Raw genomic sequence first — 18,236 nt, 5'->3', positions numbered from 1 at the left:
TTGAAGTATGGTCAGTTTACAGTGTGTCAGTTTCTGGTGTCCAGCATAATGCTTCAGTCATACGTGAACACACATGTATTCGTTTTCGTAATTTTCACCGTAAGTTACTCTAAGATACCGAACACAGTTCCCTGTGTTACACAGCATGGACTTGTGTATCAAATCTCTCTAACTCCCAGTTTATCGCCTCCCCCCGAAGCTCTTTTTCCTTCATTGTCTTTTTCCTGCTGTTTCCCCTCAGTTGCCTGGTGTGTGGTTAGCGGCAGGGTTTACAGCACAGAGGGGTTTAGTGTGTCTTTCTTTTCCAGTTGTTTGATGTGAAGGGAGTGCTGCCTGCTTCAAGCAGGTGCTGCATGAAGCGACTTCTGACGGGCCCCCGTCACTGTGGCCCCAGGCCCCCGACCCCCCACGGCGCCCCTCGGTGACCGTCACGTCCCCATGTTTGCACAGACAGGGGCCTTGGGGGCTGCGCTGTTTCTTCTTCCTCGGGGTCTTTGCACCCTCACGCCGGCCAGGCCCGCAGCCGATGGCTTCTGTCTCCGCGGCCGATGGCTTCTGTCTCCGCGGCACCCTGGGACCTGTGCCCTTGGTTCACTGCCTCAGTCCACCATCGGTCGCAGCTCTGGTGCCCCTTGGAGAGCCCCCGTGGTGGCTCCTGCCCGATCGTCCTCACTGCACTGAGGCTCGTCCTTCTCAGCTCTGCCTGCCCTGCCGCCAGAGCCAGGACTCCCCTGCTGTGCGAACCGACCGTTCCCTTTCCCTGGGCCTTGTCCTCGGTCGCAGAGGTTGGCAAGCTGCTCTGTGAAGGGCTGGACAGTAACCACTTCCAGCTCTGTGGGCATGTGGAGCGGCCGAGCAGTGTGGACGGGGAGGCGTGGTGGTGTCCATCTACACTGTGCTCGCATGTAATCAGCCCCGAGCATTGTGGACAGGGGCATGGTGGTGTCTGTCTACACTGTGCCCACACGCAGTCGGCCCCGAGCAGTATGGACGGGGGCGTGGTGGTGTCTGTCTACACCGTGCTCATGCAGTTGACCCTAGCAGGCAGGACGGAGGCCGGGCCACTCGGTGAGGCTGTCACCATGGTCACTGCTGCCGCGCCCTCCACCCCGCATGCGGGGTGGCGCTGACCCCTGGAGCCTGTGGCCTTTCCTCTGCTGACTTCCAACTCAGAGTTCAGTTCAGATGCGTGATCGTCAGGCTGGGCTGCTGTCCGGCCCCTGGCCTGGTCTCGGCCTACTTGTGGCCCTCTACGGGTGGCCGCGGTGGGGGCACCCGGTATCCTGGGTGAGTGACGCCCCGCGCGGGGATCTGACTGCACCTGGGCCCGCCCTGCAGGCTGTGCTACGACACATTCACCGAGAACATGGCTGGGGAGGAGCGGCTGCTGGAGAGGCGGAGGCTGCTACACTGCGCCGCCTACAACTGCGCCATCGCCGTCTCCTGCTGCGTCTTCACGGAGCTCAAGTTCTTCCAGGGCTTCCTGTTCAGTGAGAAGCCAGAGAAGGTAGGCGCCTGGCTGCGGGTCCCCGTGAGCTGAGATGTCATCCCCCGCCCCCGCGTGCGCGTCCCGTCCCCTACCCGGTCCCGCCCGCGCACGTTGTCAGCTCGGTGCTTGTCCGACTCTCCTGGGGCAGCGTCATGTAGCACTCAGTGTCTCCACCGCTCACAGTACGGTTTTTGCATCTGCAGAATGTGCTCATTTTTGAAAATCTAATAGACCTGAGGCGCTGCTATACGTTTCCCATAGAAGTGGAGGTGAGTGAGATTTTTCTAAGTTAAAAACTTACCGAATGCTTGCAGAGAAAAGCATGTGTTACGCTGATATATACATACTACGTTCTCCACACTCAAGTCTGCCTTGAGCTGTAAAAACTGGCGGTCCCTTACAGTTCCATCTGAGATTCAATCCCAGGCACCTACGAGAAGTTCATTGTAACCCAGGTCTCCTTCAGCCTGTGAAGGAGAGAAAATGCCAGTAGAAGAGCTGTCAGGGCACATCCCCAAAGCTGTTGTCTGAGCAAGCTCCTCTGGTCAGAGGGGTTGAGACCCCCACCTCAGGATTAGGGCCCTGGGGCCCTGCTGGGGGTCCCGGCAGACCTGGGGAGGGGGCGCCCTGGCAAAGGGGCGACCGGATCTTAGGCACCCCTGGGTGGAGGGGGGCGGTAGCCGCGGCCTGGCACAGCCTGGGGAGAGGGCACTCCGATCCCACACAGCTGCTAACCTTGACCCTGCCTTAGTGGCTCCACTTCAGGTAAGTGGTTACTTCCTGCCTTTTGGAACCAGATTGGGAAGGTTTTTCTAGGCCTGTGTTCAGAGAACTAACAACAGATTATAAGAATAGCCTGGTTATTAAGCATTCAAACACTTGCCGTGTGTTACTTCTAAGCTTTCCAGCAGCTCTAAGATGTGCTGACCTGTTACAACTGTGCAAGTAGGACGTGGCCTGAGGGGCTCGGCCCACACGGGTCCCAGGCCCCGGGGAGCACCAGCCTCGTGGGCGTCTGTGGGAACCCTTTGTGGGTGTTTTTCAGGGCTTTTCCATTTGATAGAAGTTTTGATTAAAAATTAATAACTGTGGGGTTTTGCCAGACTGCTACAAAAATAGAAAATGTGTGACTATGATTCAAAAGAATTTTGAATCGTCTGCTTGTTTTTGCCTGATAGGTCCCTCTGGAAAGAAAGAAGAGGTACACTGAAATCAGGAGAGAAGCCAGGGAGGCCGCGAGTGGGGGTTCAGGTAGCACGCGCCCAGAGTGATGGGGAAGAGTCCAGTGGTTGGTGTTTGTTGTATGCATATTTTAGCAATATTTTAAACATCTCAAAACATTGGAGTTTGAACATTTTATCTTCAAGTGGCAAGTAGAATTGCACTTTGCAAGAAACCCAGTTGGTTGGACTCTGACGGTGTAGACGCATCTCAGAGTCCAGGGGGGGCTCAGGCCTGGGACGCCTTCCACAGGTGCAGGATGGGCTTGCTGTCTGTTTACTTGCTTTTGGATCATGTTTGCCTGTGATTTCGGCTTGGCCAGAAGTCTGTGGAAACACAAGCCCCATCCTGCCCTCCTGCTCCAAAACTCCCCTCAGCCACAGCTCCCTTGGGACAGCTGCCCCCCCTCCCCGCCATCCGCTCGCTGCGCCCTGTGCCCCAGGGCCTTGGCTGTGGCATCCCCTCAGCCCAGAGGTCAGCGTGGCCCGTGACCCTTAGTCTAATGCAGCCTCAGTAGGAGGTTCTCTGCCCTCCCTGCTTAGAATCAGCCCTCTGTCCCTCCACATGCTCCTTGTTTCAATTTTTGCTTAATTTTTCTTCATAGTTATTTTTTCTTGATTTGAGAATAAAACTTGGGTAAGTGTTCTAAATTCCTTATGTATTTTGGATTAGTTGTTTTTCACTGGCTTTTTTGCCACATTTATGTTATTTCTGGGCAAAAACGTGTGACATCAAAATTCTTAGTGTAAAAGGGGGTTCTGTTAGTGTCACATCCAGAAACTGGGTCCGGTTCAAGTTAATCTCTCTGTCCTCACCGGAGAGTGACAGCTCAGGGGGCTGGAGCAGAGGAGGTCCCCCAGGCCCTTTGGCTCTGTTAGCCCGGGAGGTGGGCGAGGACCGCAGGCTGGTGGCGCCCCGGCTGAGCACCCTCGGTGCGCGCACCACCTGGGCTTCCCCCGACTCGAGTGTTTCCTTCTCCCCCGGCAGGTGGCCCCCATTACATGTCCTCCCTGTCTTACCTGGAGGACAGCAGCCTGACTGAGGAAATGAGTCAGTTCGATTTCTCAACTGGAGTTCAGAGCTACTCCTGCGGTTCCCAAGACCCTAAATCTGCAGCTGGTCGTTCCCGGGGACGGGTGATTAAAGAATGTTGTTGGTGTTTGGAAGGGAAGGGGGGCCCAGAGGACCACGGGGCTCCAGCCTCCCCTCTTGGGGGGCTCAGGGAGGGAGGGAGGGCTTGGTAAAGTCTGGAGTCAAATTAGGGAGTTTGCAAAGGTTTTCAGACTCCTGAGGAGAAAAAGGGTAAACTCTTACCTGTAATCACAGCTCAGTAGCTGCACTTCCTACAGGAGGTGGTGACTGAGGCTCTCGGAGACCGTTGCTCTCAATGTGCTGAGGGTTCTGGGGCCTCCGGGATGCACACATCTGGAAGGATCTTTGTGTCTGCGCGGATGCTGTGACTGGAGTGTGGCGGGTGGGGAAGAGCCTTCCTGGGCTGTGGGGGGACGTGAGCTGGTGTGTGGCTGGGTAGTGAGGGGACCGCTGTGTGTCCTCGGTGAGGTTGCTGTCGTGGACGCCAGATCCTGGCATGTACCCACCTCACGGGCTTCTCCCTCCCAGGAGCACAGGGATGCGGTGACCCAAGGCGACATGCTGGAGCTGGAGCTGGATGAGCTGAACCGGCACGAGTGCATGGCCCCGCTGGCCGCCCTGGTCAGGCACCTGCAGAGGGTTCCGGCCGTGCCCACGGGAGGAGAGGTCTGTTCTGCCCCTGCCCCCACCTCGCTCTCCACCATCCTCTGTCGCGTCAGGACGGACGCTTAGCATCAAAGACCACTCCAGATTCTGCTCAGGCCTGATGTCTCATTGCTCACATCTTGCTCTGTCTTTGTCTCACGATGTCATGATGTGAAGCTGTTTTATTCCACTTTCTGAAGTAATTCTGAGTGTGTCATTTCAGGGTTCGGTGCCAAGAAATCTTCCTCCTTGGATGAAGTTCCTTCACGACAAACTAGGGAATCTGTCAGTGTCATTAAACGTCCGTCTCTTCTTGGCCAAGCTTGTTGTTAACACAGAAGAGGTAAGTACTCCTTCTGTCTCTAAAAACCCTTTGCAGTCACGTGCATCTGCTTCAAGGAGCCCACAGTGAAGAGCAGTAAAGGGACAGAGGGCGGCACTGCTCTGAACAGAGCAGCCGGTCTGCGTTACTTGCTCAGTGTCACTCTTCCCTCATTTTCTTGTGAGAAGTCACCCTTTTATAAAGTACGTTGGCAGGTCTCCTGTACCCGCCAGCTTCTTGGTTTACTGTGGCAGAGAAGGGGTGACATCATCCCTGTTAACTCCTCCTGAACAGCAGCCAGCTCCCACGTCGCTGCTCAGCGTGTCCGGTGGCCACACGTCGCTCTGTCACGCGTAGCACTTGGGCAGTGGGTGGACAGTGCTGGGGTCCACACCGCACACGGACGAGCGGTGTGAGCAGAGCCGGCCGAGGGAGGTGGGTGGCCCGGCCCCGTCGCCAGCGAAGGGGGCTCCTGAGGGTGCTGGGGCAGGCCCGCCGGCAGCGGCGCTGAGGCCTGGCCTGGGGCTGCAGCCGCCCTCCTCAGGGCCACGCCTGATTCCAGCTCCGGGGCTCAGGCGACAGGAACTCTGGATTCCACAGCGTCGGCTGGTCGGTTCCTTCTGGGAACTGCCTGTGGACAGTCTCCTGTGCACGGCCCAGTTGTCTCTCTGTGCCTGTTTCAGTGTGTAACAGTTTCCCTTTATGGACACAGTCATTGGATTAAGGCCCATCTCAGTGACGCAGTGATCGTCAGAGACCCCGTTTCTGAAGACGGGCAGTCACAGGTACTGAGAGGCAGGACTTGAGCAGCCTTCGGGGTCCACGGCTCGGCCCACATGGGGTTTCGAGCTCACGTTCCTGCCATGAGGACTTGATGGCAGACAGAAAGGAGCTGGTGTCTGTTTTCTGGTTCAACACGAGGCTGCTGGCCCACCTGTGATGTGGAGCCTTGGGGCACCCCGAAGGGGGCCCTGCGGCGTCCTGCACGCCTGGGGCTCGGGGGCAGTTAGGGCAGCGGTTTCGCAACAGGTGGCCATTGTCTTACGGGGGTGAGGGTTAGAGCTTGTATTCACATACGTTTTTAAAATTTGAACCTTTAATTTATCCTTTTTTTTTACAGTTCAATACCATAGTAATGAAGTTTGTATTTACAATTTATGGATGAACCAACAGACTGACATCAGGAGCGTTCATAGTTTTTTTTTTGACTTAGGAGCACATGATGAGAAAGGATCTGCGACCAGACAGAATTAACTGTGAGAGCAGATGAGAAATCCCCGAGGAAGCATTTGGGAGAAAAAGCAGGTGGCAGAGGTCACAGCAGACAGCCTCAGTTACTGCAGCTTCTGAACTAAAATCAAAGGAGTTTAGGTCTCAGGGATCCTGGGCGTGTGACGTGTGTAACGGGAAGATTCCTGCAACGTAGGAAGGAGTGGAGTGAGAAAAGTCATGTGCACCTGATTTTTATATTCCTGTTTTTCATACACCCTGTGCGTTTGCTCGAGCTTGTGCTGTCCACATGGGACGCGGTTGGTACAGAACACTTTCATTTTTATTTCTACAGGCACAGTCATATCAGAAAGGCTTAAGGGAATGATCAGTGAGAAATACATTTCTCCTGAACCACCAGCAGAGCGTTCAGCTGACGGCCTCCTCTGATGAGCAGCATAGCTGTTGGGGTTTACCTGTTTTGAATTTGGATCAAGTCATAATATTACAGCTGTGCTCAGGGAATCGTATCTTGGTCACGAGAGCCGCCCTCTGACCTTGGGCTCTCGCACTCTCTCCCAGGTCTTCCGCCCTCACGCGAGGCACTGGCTGGGCCCCCTGCTGCAGTTGGCGGCTTCTGAGAGCAGCGGGGAGGGGATTCACTACATGGTGGTCGAGATAGTGGCAACAGTGCTCTCGTGGACGGGGTCGGCCACTCCTGTGGTGAGAATGGGCATCCTCCCTGGAGTGAAGTGGGTCCTGCAGAGCCCTCCGCAGGGGCTCCTGAGATCCGGCAGCCCCCGGGTGCAGCCTGGCTGCCTCCAGCGGGTGGGGGAGGGCGGCTTCCCTGGGCCCTGCCAGGTAAAGCCTTTGTAGTCACCTGTGGTCGGATCGGAACAAGCTCGTGTGGGTTTTAACCAGGGCCCAGACTCCTCAGTACAGTACCCGCTCTCTTTCATAAACAGGCTTTTGGATTAAAAAGTGCTTTCCCAGAATGGAATGCGATAAAGGTTAATGTGGAATTTCTGTGCCTTTTTTAGGGGGTCCCTAAAGACGAAGTGTTAGCGAATCGACTGCTTCATTTCCTAATGAAACGCGTTTTTCATCAGAAAAGAGCTGTGTTTAGACATAATCTTGAAATTATAAAAACCCTTGCCGAGTGCTGGAAGGAGTGCTTGTCTGTGCCTTACAGGTACACGTTTACTGGATGTTGCCGTAGGTTTAAAGTTCTTGTACGTGTGGCGTGCTGCACATGATGGTCACGGTGAACCTTTGTCATCTGGAATGAGGGAAGCAAGGACGTAACCTGAAATGGAGTCTCTTTACAAGGTGTAATGTTGCCACTCACAGGCCACAGCCTCCGTTTGGTACTGGAAACACCTCTGGGGCCATCGCCTCCAGGCAGCCCTCTGTGCCTCTGGGTGTGCGGGGTTCACCCTCCCTTCCCGCCTCCTGCCCGCGGTTACCCCTTTTAGCACAGCCTGGGCAGGCCCAGACTTGCTGCAGATTTTACTGTCCACCAAGGGAGAACGGGGGCAAGTAGTTAGAGTGTAAGAAATACCCACCTGCCCGTGTTCTGGAGCTGGAGGAACCTGGATGTGAGCAGAGGGGCTTGGAAAAGAGAAAGGGTTTCTTACCCTGAAAAGTAGCCACAGAAGGTTTGTGTTTTTCTTCCTGCCTCGTGTACCTGACAGTCTCTACTTTTCCTTTCTGCTCATGTTTCAGGTTAATATTTGAAAAGTTTTCCAGTAAAGATCGTAATTCTAAAGACAATTCAGTGGGAATTCAGTTACTCGGCATCGTGATGGCTAATGACTTGCCTCCCTACGACTCAAGGTGTGGTGTCGAAAGTACGAAGTAAGTATTGCACTGTCCTGATCTGCTTCTTTTTTAGGGTAAAGTGTCCCTGAATCAGCTTGGAGGCTGGGAGTGTGGTTTAATTCTGATAAATGTAAGGACCAGAACCCATGTTAAAAATATTTCTACCTGAATTTAGATAGTTGGGTTTAGAGGTCATTTCGGAGAAGAAATGTGTGAGTGAATTGAATGAAGAAAGTGTATTTTTAAAGATTAAAAATTAGAAAAAATTAGAGTTTGTGTAGTTTTGTCAGACTAGACGTTAGCTGTTTCCGTTCTTGTTTTCTAAGCTGACGCTTTCTTCGTTTACTCCCAAAGGCAGCGTGAGCCCTGGGGAGCCTCATCCCAGGGCCAGGTGCACAAGGGGTGGCCACACGCTGCTGCCCTTCCCTGAGCTCTGCCGCAGCCGCAGCCACGCGGCTCCCACCCCCGGGGTCTCGCACCTGAGAGTTCAGTTACTTGGTAGATTTCAGCACGTGCCCCGAGCTCTCCACTTCTCTGGAAGGTCTCATGGTCTGGCTGCCCCAGGTGCCCCAGTGGCCAGGCAGACAGGCCGGCGAGCAGCGTAGCACAGATTCACGGGAAGCGTGGCCTTACCTGCGCTCAACGTCCTGCTGTCTGAGGCCGGGGAGCCTCCGCCCAGCATTTCCTTCTCCTTTCGCGTGGACGGCTCTACATGGGCTGGCATGTCTGATCTCAGGTCGAGGCTGATGTCCCGCAGGCCCGGGGTGGCTCTGTTCCCTGCAGCAGGTCCTGCGGCCGAGTCGCAGGCTGCGTGTCGTAGCCGCACAGGTGCCTTGGGGCCGTTTAGGCTCCTGCGTCCCATGTGCGCCAGGAGCGAGGCTGTGATGCCCTTGTGACGGCGGGTGGAGGGCTTTATGCGTGTTTTCTTCCCCGTTTGTTGCAGGTACTTTGAGGCTTTGGTCAGTAACATGTCCTTTGTGAAATACAAAGAGGTGTACGCGGCGGCTGCAGAGGTCCTCGGGCTTGTTCTTCGGTACGTTTCTGAGAGGGACAAGGTGAGTGTGCTCTGGTTGTGACTTGACGTGCCTTGATCCCCGTGCCTTCTGTAGGAAACCAAGTGGGCCTTCTGTGTTTATTAATATTTTGCTCTTTCCTACTGAGCTTTTTTGAAGGAAGACATGATTTTTTTTTTAAGCTCTTGGAAACTTGGCAGATATTTAAAGACTGGTAACTCGCTTTCATTGTAAAAGTCAGGACATGAGTGTCTGACCAGCTTTCATTCCTCTGCGTTTGGCCTCAGGGCCCCCTTGGAGGAGAGCAAGCTCTGAGCTCCGGGCAGGCTGAAGGGGACCCACCCAGGCCCCTGCCTGTGTTCTGCCGTGACACAGCTGCCAGACTGAGAGGGCTTCTCAGGGAGGGCTGCTGGCTGCCCGGCCCACACCGCGTCACCTTCAGGCCCCGCGCGCCCAGCACGGTGTGTCCTCGGTGACCGAGGTCACTGAGGGTGCGTCCAGCCACGTGGGCTGTGTGTAAATTGCAGGTTAACTCAAAGCTCCCAGGCCAACCCCCGGGGTTAACTGAGTGGGGCTCCATGCTGGGGCCTGCGGGGCCGTCACCCATCGTGACAAGGCACCCGGTGTCAGACTGTCCTGGGTGACACGCTGGGCCCTCGTCTCCCTCCCCGGCTCTGGGTCTGGCCCTCTTCCCTTCAGTGCTCCCCTGCCAGTACCCCGGCCACGTGGCTTTAAGAACGGCAGTGCTGGTCTCCAGGTTAGTGTCTCCGGCCACCCCTCCGCCTCCCCCAGAAGGAAACAGTGGAGTCTGGGCTCTGTCCTGGTCAGAGGGGCAGGGAGAGACTTGGGCGGTCAGGGGTCCCGAGGGCACCAACCCCGTGGCATACTGCACCCCTGCCCATTTCATCAATTAGGCATTTGTTGGGATTTAGAAGGAAATTAAATTAAGCTGAAAGGAAATAGACCCACTTGGGAGGGTCAGGCTTCACTTATAATTTACTTAGGGATTACCAGCTATTTTTGTAAAATAAAAAAAATTTTTTAACTTCAGAATATTACGACATGGTTCTCATGTCCCTAAATAGTGCTTTGTTTCCACCACAGATGGGGCACATTACAGCAGATCCCAGGTTTAAGCTCTCTTGACTTAAACTTGAACTTAATGGGAATAATAAACCCTTTTGTTTTACATAGTTCTTATTAATACCATAAAATGGCATTGGTTTAGCTCAGAAATTTGGCAGCAGAGTCAGGCCGAGAAGCAAGGGTCCCTCTGGTTCTGGCCACTGACCTGTCTCACCCCCAGGTCGTGGGCTCCGGTCAGGGCTGTTCCTCGTCTCACCCGGCCCCTAGGCTGGCGCTCCTCGTTGGCTCAGGCCCCAGTGCAGCCAGCAGAGGCCAGGCCAGCCAGGAAGCCCATGGGGACTGCGCACACGCAGGCACGAGGTGATGGGAGTGGGACCGGGGCAGACAGTGGGGCTCCCTGAAGTCCTGGTGCATGAGTGTCTGACCAGACACGTGGACACCGACGTCATGGAACGTGTCCTGAGCAGCATTTAGTCTCTGGTTTTACTCTCGCTTGTCAAGTGACTTGCTGGCCGTGTTTTGGTGTCAGAAGGAGGTAATCTTGTCCTCTGACTCCTGACCTGGGGCTTCGGCTGAGCCCGGAGCTTCTGGTCCAAGCCCCCTCTGGGGCCTCCGCCTGGGGACGCTCTCCTGGCTGGTCATGTAACTGCTCGTACATCTCTCTTCAGTGCTTAAACTAAGTTTCCACTTAACGTGTATTTGAGAAGAAACTTCATCTTTCAGATGCTGGCGGAGTCTGTGTGTGAGCTGGTGGTGAAACAGTTGAGGCAGCTTCAGAACACCATGGAGGACAAGTTCATCGTGTGTTTGAGCAGAGCTGCGAAGAACTTCCCTCCTCTCGCTGACAGGTGGGGGGGTCAGCCCCGCCCTCACCTCGCCCACGGGTGGGGGTGGGGTGGGGGTCAGCCCCGCCCTCACCTCGCCCACGGGTCGGGGTGGAGGGAGAAGGGGTGGGTGCCTCTGCTCACCGGCCTTCTGCCGCCAGGTTCATGAACACTGTGCTGTTCCTGCTGCCAAGACTGCACGGCGTGATGAAGACGCTGTGTCTGGAGGTGGTGCTGTGTCGCGCGGAGGCGATAGCGGACGTGTACCTGCAGTTAAAGAGCAAGGACTTCACGCAGGTCATGAGACACAGGTGAGGGGCACGGCTGGTGTGAGCTGTGCGCCGCCCCTTCCACTCGGGGCCCTGTGGGCCGTGAGGACGCGAGTGTGTGCGGTGGGATCGGAGGAGAGGTACCCGGGGCCTCGTGCCTCCTCTGACCCCACACCCGGGGCCCCCCCCCCCCCCCCCCCCGCGTCTCAGGTTGACCAGGGCTCCTTTCGGATTCAAAACGCATGGTTTTGAGTTTTGTACCTGTTTTGTCTGGTAAGGGGCTTCCGTTTATTAAATTTGTTTACTTATTTTCAAAACCGCCTAGTGCTGTTAAAGTAAATGTGGAAAGAGGGTGCTGACGGTGACTTGCCACGCTTCCCCTTCTCCATGCCCTGTTCCAGACTTGCCCGTGTGCGTTCCCACGTGGTGCCAGGTTCTGTCACTGTGTCCGGACTTGCTCCGTTCCGCGCTCCCTGAGCGTCTGCACGTGCAGGGCGCTTGGCTGGAGCTTTAAGCAGGGAGCTGCGGTGAGGAGATGGGTGTGCGCCCCTGGGCACCCAGACTGCACCCCTCCCTGTGTGAAGTGGGGGCCTGACAACACTTGATGTCAGTTTTTAAGGTCATGAATTCGTTTATGTTTACCTTGTTCTGTCTGACATTGTCAGGTTTTATTTTGGAATAACTTTGTTTTTATAGAAGAGTTAAAACTCAGTGCAGCCCCCACACACCCTCACCCGGCTTCCCCGTCCAACATCATCGTGGGGAATTTGTCAAAACCAAGGAGCTAACATTAGCACACTGCTGTTACTGAGACCAGACTTACTTGAATTCACTAATGTCCTTTTTCTATTCCAGGATCCAATCCAGGATACCACATTCTTAACTTATTTTTCATAGTCTAACCTGTAATAATCATTTTCAAGAATATGATTTTTACATAAATGTAATATTACTTGTTATAATAAACTTTGAAATATGGAACAGCATAGAGAAGAACTTTCCAGTCATATCTGAAAGCATAATAATAAAAGCTGTTAAATTTGTTTTTTAAAAATCCCTCTACTTACAGAGACGATGAAAGACAGAAAGTGTGTCTGGGCATAATTGACAAGGTGATGGCAAAGCTGAAGCCAGCGGAGCTCCTGGAGCTCCTGCAGCCGGTGGCAGAGCTGGCCTCTCACCCGTCCACACGGTGCAGGGAGCAGGCATACGGCATCCTCATGTGGGCTCACGACAACTACCGGTACGCCCTGCAGAGACGGTTACACTGCGTTTGCATGGAAGCACTGGGCTGCCAGCAGGCTGGAATGAATGTCATAAATGATAAAACTTAAAAAAAAAAAAAGATAATTAAAGCAAGATTACTTCAGTGTATTGAAATACATCTTTATTTTAACTCATTTTACATACGTGTGGGGAATATTCAGAGGGTGAAATTACTGGCTGAGTTCGAAGTGTAATTGTTCTCGGTTATTATCCCGCTAAGATCTGGCAAGATTAAGGAAAGAAACGGCCAGGGGTCCTTCTCTGGCAGGACCCCTTCCCGTGGGGCGGGGGCCCTGTTCTTCCCCACCTCCTGGACTGGGCCTGCGAGCCAGGTGCAGGAGTGGGAGGGGCAGATCCCCTCCCCTCAGTTCTGGGCAGTGTCTTCAGGGCAGAGCAAAAGCAGAGGACAGGAGCAGTCACGTGCTGTCCTGTTGTTACTGTTCTCAGCGATCCAGAGAGCCAGGCCGACGGGGCCTCCCAGGAGGTATTCAAGTTGGCGAAAGACGTGTTGATCCAGGGCTTGATGGACGAGAACCCCGGGCTTCAGTACGTGTCCCCTGGTGCAGCTGGGCTGGCGGCGCAGGGAGGCTCCTTCTCGGCCAGTGTGGGGTCTTCCCGGGGTGTTGGAAGGGTCTGCCTCTTGTTTTCATGATGTGTCATGGAAATGCACTTTAAATCCATGAAGACCTAACAGCCCCGACAAGTTACTCTGATGTGAGAGTCTGGAAGGAGTGGCGTGGCTAGCACTCTCTGCTGTGCCGTGAGTTCTAGCGTTTCAGGATGAGAACTGGCACGAGCCGGGCGTTACTGTGCCCAATTTCACCCGGGCGGCGTGATCGCACCACGAGTGTCCCGTCGAGCGAGGTGTTTGGAGCTTTAGAAATAGGAGGACTTGCAGGGTCGTCGGTGGAGACGGGAGTGTAGGGGTGACTTCTCACTCAGCCCCAGGTGTGCACATCACACGGGAAGGGCACAGACCTTCGTGTGAGTCTGTGTGTCCGCTAACTTTCAGCTGTACTGCGGTTTTTAATTCATTGAACTTCAAAAAATTGGATTTCATAAACATTCTCAAGTTATAAAGCCTAATCTGGTTTTTAACCAGGTTAATTTGAATATTTTATGTCCATATGAAGTTTTGAATTTTTTATGGCACTAATTTTTGGACTGAATTGTTTTAGCAAGGCAGTGAGAGCCTGTATATAGTTTCTTTTGAGGTTTTCTCAGTTTCGAAAATGGTGGTTATATACTGATCACTGAAACCTCCCCGGGGAGTGGGGGGAAGAGCTCAGTAGTAGAGTGTGTGCTTAGCACACACAAGGTCTTGGGTTCAGTGCCCAGTCCCTCCATCAAAAAAAAAGATGAAAATAAAAGAAAACTTCCCAGGTAATAGAGTTGAGAATAAAATCACCTAGTTTCTCACCTCTTGTTAAATAACAAGTTTTGGAACCTTCCCTCCTTCAGTGCATGCGTTGTTCCCCTGTGGACAGTTTTGCGTGTGGCTTCCCTGCGTTGGCTCTGGCAGGACATGAGCTGCAGTCCCCAGCTGGCACGCGGACAGTCCCCACTGGGAACATGGACAGGCTTCGTCCTCTTCTCTCCTCTCTGCCTTTCAGGTTGATGATTCGGAACTTCTGGAGCCATGAAACTAGGATGCCTTCGAATACCTTGGGCCGCTTGTTGGCCCTGAATTCCTTATATTCTCCTAAGATAGAAGTGCACTTCTTAAGCTTAGCGACAGATTTTCTGCTTGAAATGACCAGCATGAGCCCCGACTTCCAGAGCCCCGTGTTTGAGCACCCTCTGTCAGAGTGCGAGTTTCAGGTGGGTTCTCGTCCCTGTGATCCGAGCTCTCCCTGCTTGTGGTCGGTGTCGTCCGCTAGTGGTAAACGTCTGTCTTTTTCCTTCGGTTGAGGTGTAGCTGACACTCAGCATTGCGTTTGTTCCAGGCGCTCAGTGTGACGATTTGATGTCGTGTGTATTAATTACAGAGTCATCGTTACAGTTAGTTTGGCTAACGTCCGTCACGTCACATAGTTACGGGTTTTTTAATTTGCACTCTCTTGGCAACTTTGAAATGTACAATACAGTGTTATTAACCATAGTCACCGTGCTGAACATTATACCCCAGGACTTACTTATTTTATAACAAAGTTTGTACCTGTTGACCCCTTCATCCATTTCTCCTACCCACTTCGCCTCTGGCAACTACCAGTCTGTTCTCTGTATCTATGAGCTTGGGTTTTTGGGTTTTTGTTTTAGATTTTACGTATAAATAAGATCATACAGTATTTGCCTTTCTCTGACTTATTTCACTAAGCACAGTGCCTTCAAGGTCCATCCATGTTGCTGCAAATGGCGTTATTTTATTCTTTTTATGACTGAGTAGTATTCCATTAAATAAATATACCACATCTTTATTCAGTTATCTGTTGTTGGACAGTTAGGTTCTTTCCATGTCTTGGCTGTTATAAATGGTGCTGCTATGGACACAGAGAACAGACTCGTGGTTACGGGGTGGGGGGTGGGGGGAGGATAAATTGGGAATTTGAAAACTGCACCTCTTGGGGAGCGATGGAAGGGTTAGCTGTCTTGATTGTGGTGGTGGTTTCATGGGTTTACACATCTGTCAAAATTCATCAGATTTTTCATCTGGAATATGTATAATTTACTGTGCAGGAATCGTAACACAATAGAGCTGTGAAAAAAAAGCTAAAACCACAGTGCTGCTGTGACACTGGGACACATATGTCTTTTCAAGTTAGTGCTTTGGTTTTCTTCAGATAAACCCCAGAAATGGAATAGCTGGATCACATGGCAGCTTTATGTTTAGTTTCCTGAGAAACCTCCACCCTCTTTTCCGTGGTGGCTGCGCCGGTTTCCATTGCCACCGTGCACACCACGTCCCACTCTGGTGGGTTCTCTCTTGTCGTGACGACAGTGGTTCTGACGTTCCCTGGTGACGCTGTCTTCCTTCCTTTGCTTGGAGTCCAAGCTGTCTTTCTGAAGCAGCCACGTGTGCTCACCTGCTCTGCTCCCCTCCCCCTCCTGCAGCCGCTTCAGTGAGGGTTCACGCGTGGACCCGGCGCTCCCGTCCGTCCGTGGGTCTCCCGTCTGGGCGGGGCACTGGGAGGGGTTGAGCTTCCCCGCAGGTGGCATCCGGGTAAGGAGTAGAAAAGTGGTGCCTCCCCACGGCGCTGATGGGTGTTCTCAGTAGGTGGATGACTGCTTCGTTAACGCTTCTAAACGTGAAAGGCTCTTCAGCTCCTCTCACGGGCACAGGTGAGGCGCCGCGGTTCTGCTGCCAGGCGGGCGCGGCGCTGGAGTGCGAGCCTCCTGTTGGATGTCTCCTGTGCAGGAGTACACCATCGACCCGGACTGGCGCCTCCGGAGCACCGTCCTCACCCCGATGTTCGTGGAGACGCAGGCCTCCCTGAGTGCCCTCCAGACCCAGGCCCAGGACGGGGCGCGAGGGGCGGCATCCAGGCAGGTCCGGGCCACGCAGCGGCAGCTTGACTTCACGCTGACCCAGAGCGCAGGCGAGTGCTGGGCGGGAGCTGCCCCTCGGGGCGTCGGTGCAGGGAGGTGACGGTGACAGGAAAGGGAGGGAACCTCGAGAAGAATGACAGTCAGAGGAGAAAGGGCTGCGGTGTCTGAAGGACCAGCCCCGGAGAGGTACAGAGAGCGGGGCGGGTGCTCAGGCCACCCACCCCCACCCACCCCTGCGGGTGGTGGGCTGTCACCACAGTGAAGAGCGGGGGCCAGGTCTTTTCTGACTGGGAGAAACGGGGAAGTCTCAGTACGTGTCTGTTTTGTTTCGGTTTTGTCCCGAAAATCTGCTTCGTGCATCAGATTTAAACCTGCTTGCCTGGGCAGCAAAGCAGAGCTGAGCTCGACTCGCTCGCTGTTTGTGGTTTGCTGGACTGTCTTTCTCAAATGGTCCACCTGCTCCCTTTGGCCAGCACAGTGCGAGTTGTAGAGTAAAGTCGTTTTGTATAAGTGCTTCGATGTTTTCCTTGAGAGTTTTCACATTCTGTTGGTTCTAGAAGTCGGACCACTTGGGACAGTTTCAGTGGGAATTTTGTGACACTGATGGTAGAAACCACGGGCTTAGTACCTGCGGGTAGAGACACTGTCGTCCTCACCAGCAGGTGACATGGTTCCTATTGTCAAGTGAGGACTCAAGGCTTGGATGCCCCTGAGGTCCTGTTTTCTTGCTGCTGGGACGTGGCCCCTGGTCTGCAGGCATACATGGCACGTGCTGGTGGGTGGCAGGGCCAGCCTGACAGGCCTGTTTGCAGGGGGAAGAGGCTCCTTCCATTGGCTGACGGGGGGCAGTGTGGACCCACTGGGGGACGACGTGGACACGGCCTCGTCCTCATCCTCGTCCCTGCTGTTTGCCCACAAGAGGCCGGAACGGTCACTGCTGAAGTCGGTGGGACCCGATTTTGGGAAGAGGAGGCTGGCCCTCCCAGGGGACGAGGTGGAGCACAGAGCAGAAGGTGAGTGCTGCCGCGGAGGTGTGCCCAGCCGCCGCCTTGCTTGCCCCGCCTGCCACCCCGTCGCGGGAAGCCTCCCACTCTGCCCGGGCATCCCCGTGTCCATTCCTGGTCCCGTGGCTGCCCCACTCCCCCCTGGGAGCCTCGTACGGCCTGTGGCTGAGCACAGGTCACGTGGCACTGGTTTCCTGTCCTGCACAGCCATTTTTCCTGGGTGTTAGTGCTTATTTTCCTTAGGTGCTTATTAGCTTTCTGCACATCTGCTCCCACGTCTCCTCTGCATTTGGACGGCTGTCTCCTGTGTGGCCCCCGCATCCACCCTGAGCCTCCACGTGGCCGTGGTCTGGGGGCCACTCAGGCCTATGGCCTGCCCTTCCCCTTGGTTCTGTTCATTCTTCCCGTGGGCAGGGGCCCAGGCACCCGTGGGGACAGAGCTCTGTTCTCATCTGGTCTTTTGTGAGGACAGAGTCTTTGCTCTGGGAATGCTCTTAGGGTCTCCTCTTTTAAGCTAGTTTTAGGAAATGTCACCGAAGTGTCCACTTTTCTGGGCGTGAGGGCCCTTTCAGGCTGCCAGCTCCTGTGTTCCGGTTCTGAAATGTTTTTCCTTGGGTGGTTCTGATGGTGATTTCTGCAAGCCAGTTCTCTCTTCTTGGAATCCTGTCTCCACTGTCAGACCTAATGGATTATGCTTCTACTTTTCTTGTTTTTTATCCCTTTTGTTCCCTGTTCTAGGAAATCTCTGACTTGATCTTTAACGCATGCTTTTAAGAAACCCTGCTTTTAATTTCCACGAGCCCTTTTGGTCTCTGAACATCCCTTCAGTCCTTGGTCCGCTGGAATATCTGCTGTGACCTTTCTGATAAGTGATCACGTTCTGAATTTTTTTCTGGAGGGTCTGCTTTTAACAGTAGCTCTTTCCCTGTTGTTTTGGCTCCTGTCTTTCTCATTTGATGCTTTTTCCTCGAAGGTCTGGTGATTCTCGGCTTTCTGCTGTGTTCCAGGTGGGGCACTGAAGGGTGTTCGGAACAGTACCCGCACATGGGGGTGCTGACTGGCCTCTGGGACGTGGAAGCCCTGTTCTCTGCTGGTCAATCACCCAGAGGCCGGCATGCTCTCCTGCCTGCCAGCCGGGGGCCGCGTGGAGGGCGGCTGGGTCCCGGGGCTCCAGACGTCCTCCAGCTCGCCTGCCTCTCCCCTTGCAGGCTGACTCTGCACCCACACCCCCCTTCAGCCTTGTGTCCCGAGGCCCCGCTGTCCCTCCGGCCGTCAGGCTCTGTCTCAGGCGTAGGCCTCACCACCTGTTCTCCAACTTCCAGAACTGGCTGGCCGCCTCCAGGCTGGTCTTTGGGCCTCACGAGCTTATGTTGTTTTAAAAATAAAAGTAAACAAAGGTGAAAAGTAGATTAGCAAATTCTCACTTTTATTTTAGGGATTCTGGGAAGGAGGCAAAGTCAGCCACGAACAATGAACCTGCTTTCTGTTT

At 54.1% G+C, this 18,236-nt stretch overlaps 1 protein-coding gene across 3 annotated transcripts in view; it reads left to right on the top strand.

The window, feature by feature from the left end:
• Nucleotides 1-18,236, top strand: part of PRKDC (protein kinase, DNA-activated, catalytic subunit) — a 120,126-nt gene that overhangs the window by 64,980 nt on the left and 36,910 nt on the right. For all 3 annotated transcript variants that reach the window (XM_031441651.2, XM_031441650.2, XM_031441649.2), the window contains 17 exons: nucleotides 1,339-1,507; nucleotides 1,693-1,758; nucleotides 2,668-2,740; nucleotides 3,698-3,846; nucleotides 4,331-4,468; nucleotides 4,671-4,790; nucleotides 6,561-6,701; nucleotides 7,019-7,170; nucleotides 7,704-7,835; nucleotides 8,743-8,854; nucleotides 10,622-10,746; nucleotides 10,884-11,033; nucleotides 12,061-12,234; nucleotides 12,705-12,803; nucleotides 13,871-14,078; nucleotides 15,613-15,793; nucleotides 16,556-16,756. In XM_031441651.2, coding sequence (XP_031297511.2) covers nucleotides 1,339-1,507; nucleotides 1,693-1,758; nucleotides 2,668-2,740; nucleotides 3,698-3,846; nucleotides 4,331-4,468; nucleotides 4,671-4,790; nucleotides 6,561-6,701; nucleotides 7,019-7,170; nucleotides 7,704-7,835; nucleotides 8,743-8,854; nucleotides 10,622-10,746; nucleotides 10,884-11,033; nucleotides 12,061-12,234; nucleotides 12,705-12,803; nucleotides 13,871-14,078; nucleotides 15,613-15,793; nucleotides 16,556-16,756 — 2,390 coding nt within the window. The remainder of the gene's footprint in view (nucleotides 1-1,338; nucleotides 1,508-1,692; nucleotides 1,759-2,667; nucleotides 2,741-3,697; nucleotides 3,847-4,330; nucleotides 4,469-4,670; nucleotides 4,791-6,560; nucleotides 6,702-7,018; nucleotides 7,171-7,703; nucleotides 7,836-8,742; nucleotides 8,855-10,621; nucleotides 10,747-10,883; nucleotides 11,034-12,060; nucleotides 12,235-12,704; nucleotides 12,804-13,870; nucleotides 14,079-15,612; nucleotides 15,794-16,555; nucleotides 16,757-18,236) is intronic.

This window comes from Camelus dromedarius, chromosome 30 (genome assembly GCF_036321535.1).
Source record: "Camelus dromedarius isolate mCamDro1 chromosome 30, mCamDro1.pat, whole genome shotgun sequence".
Taxonomy (NCBI): domain Eukaryota; kingdom Metazoa; phylum Chordata; class Mammalia; order Artiodactyla; family Camelidae; genus Camelus; species Camelus dromedarius.
This window is presented reverse-complemented; position numbering and strand designations above follow the sequence as displayed.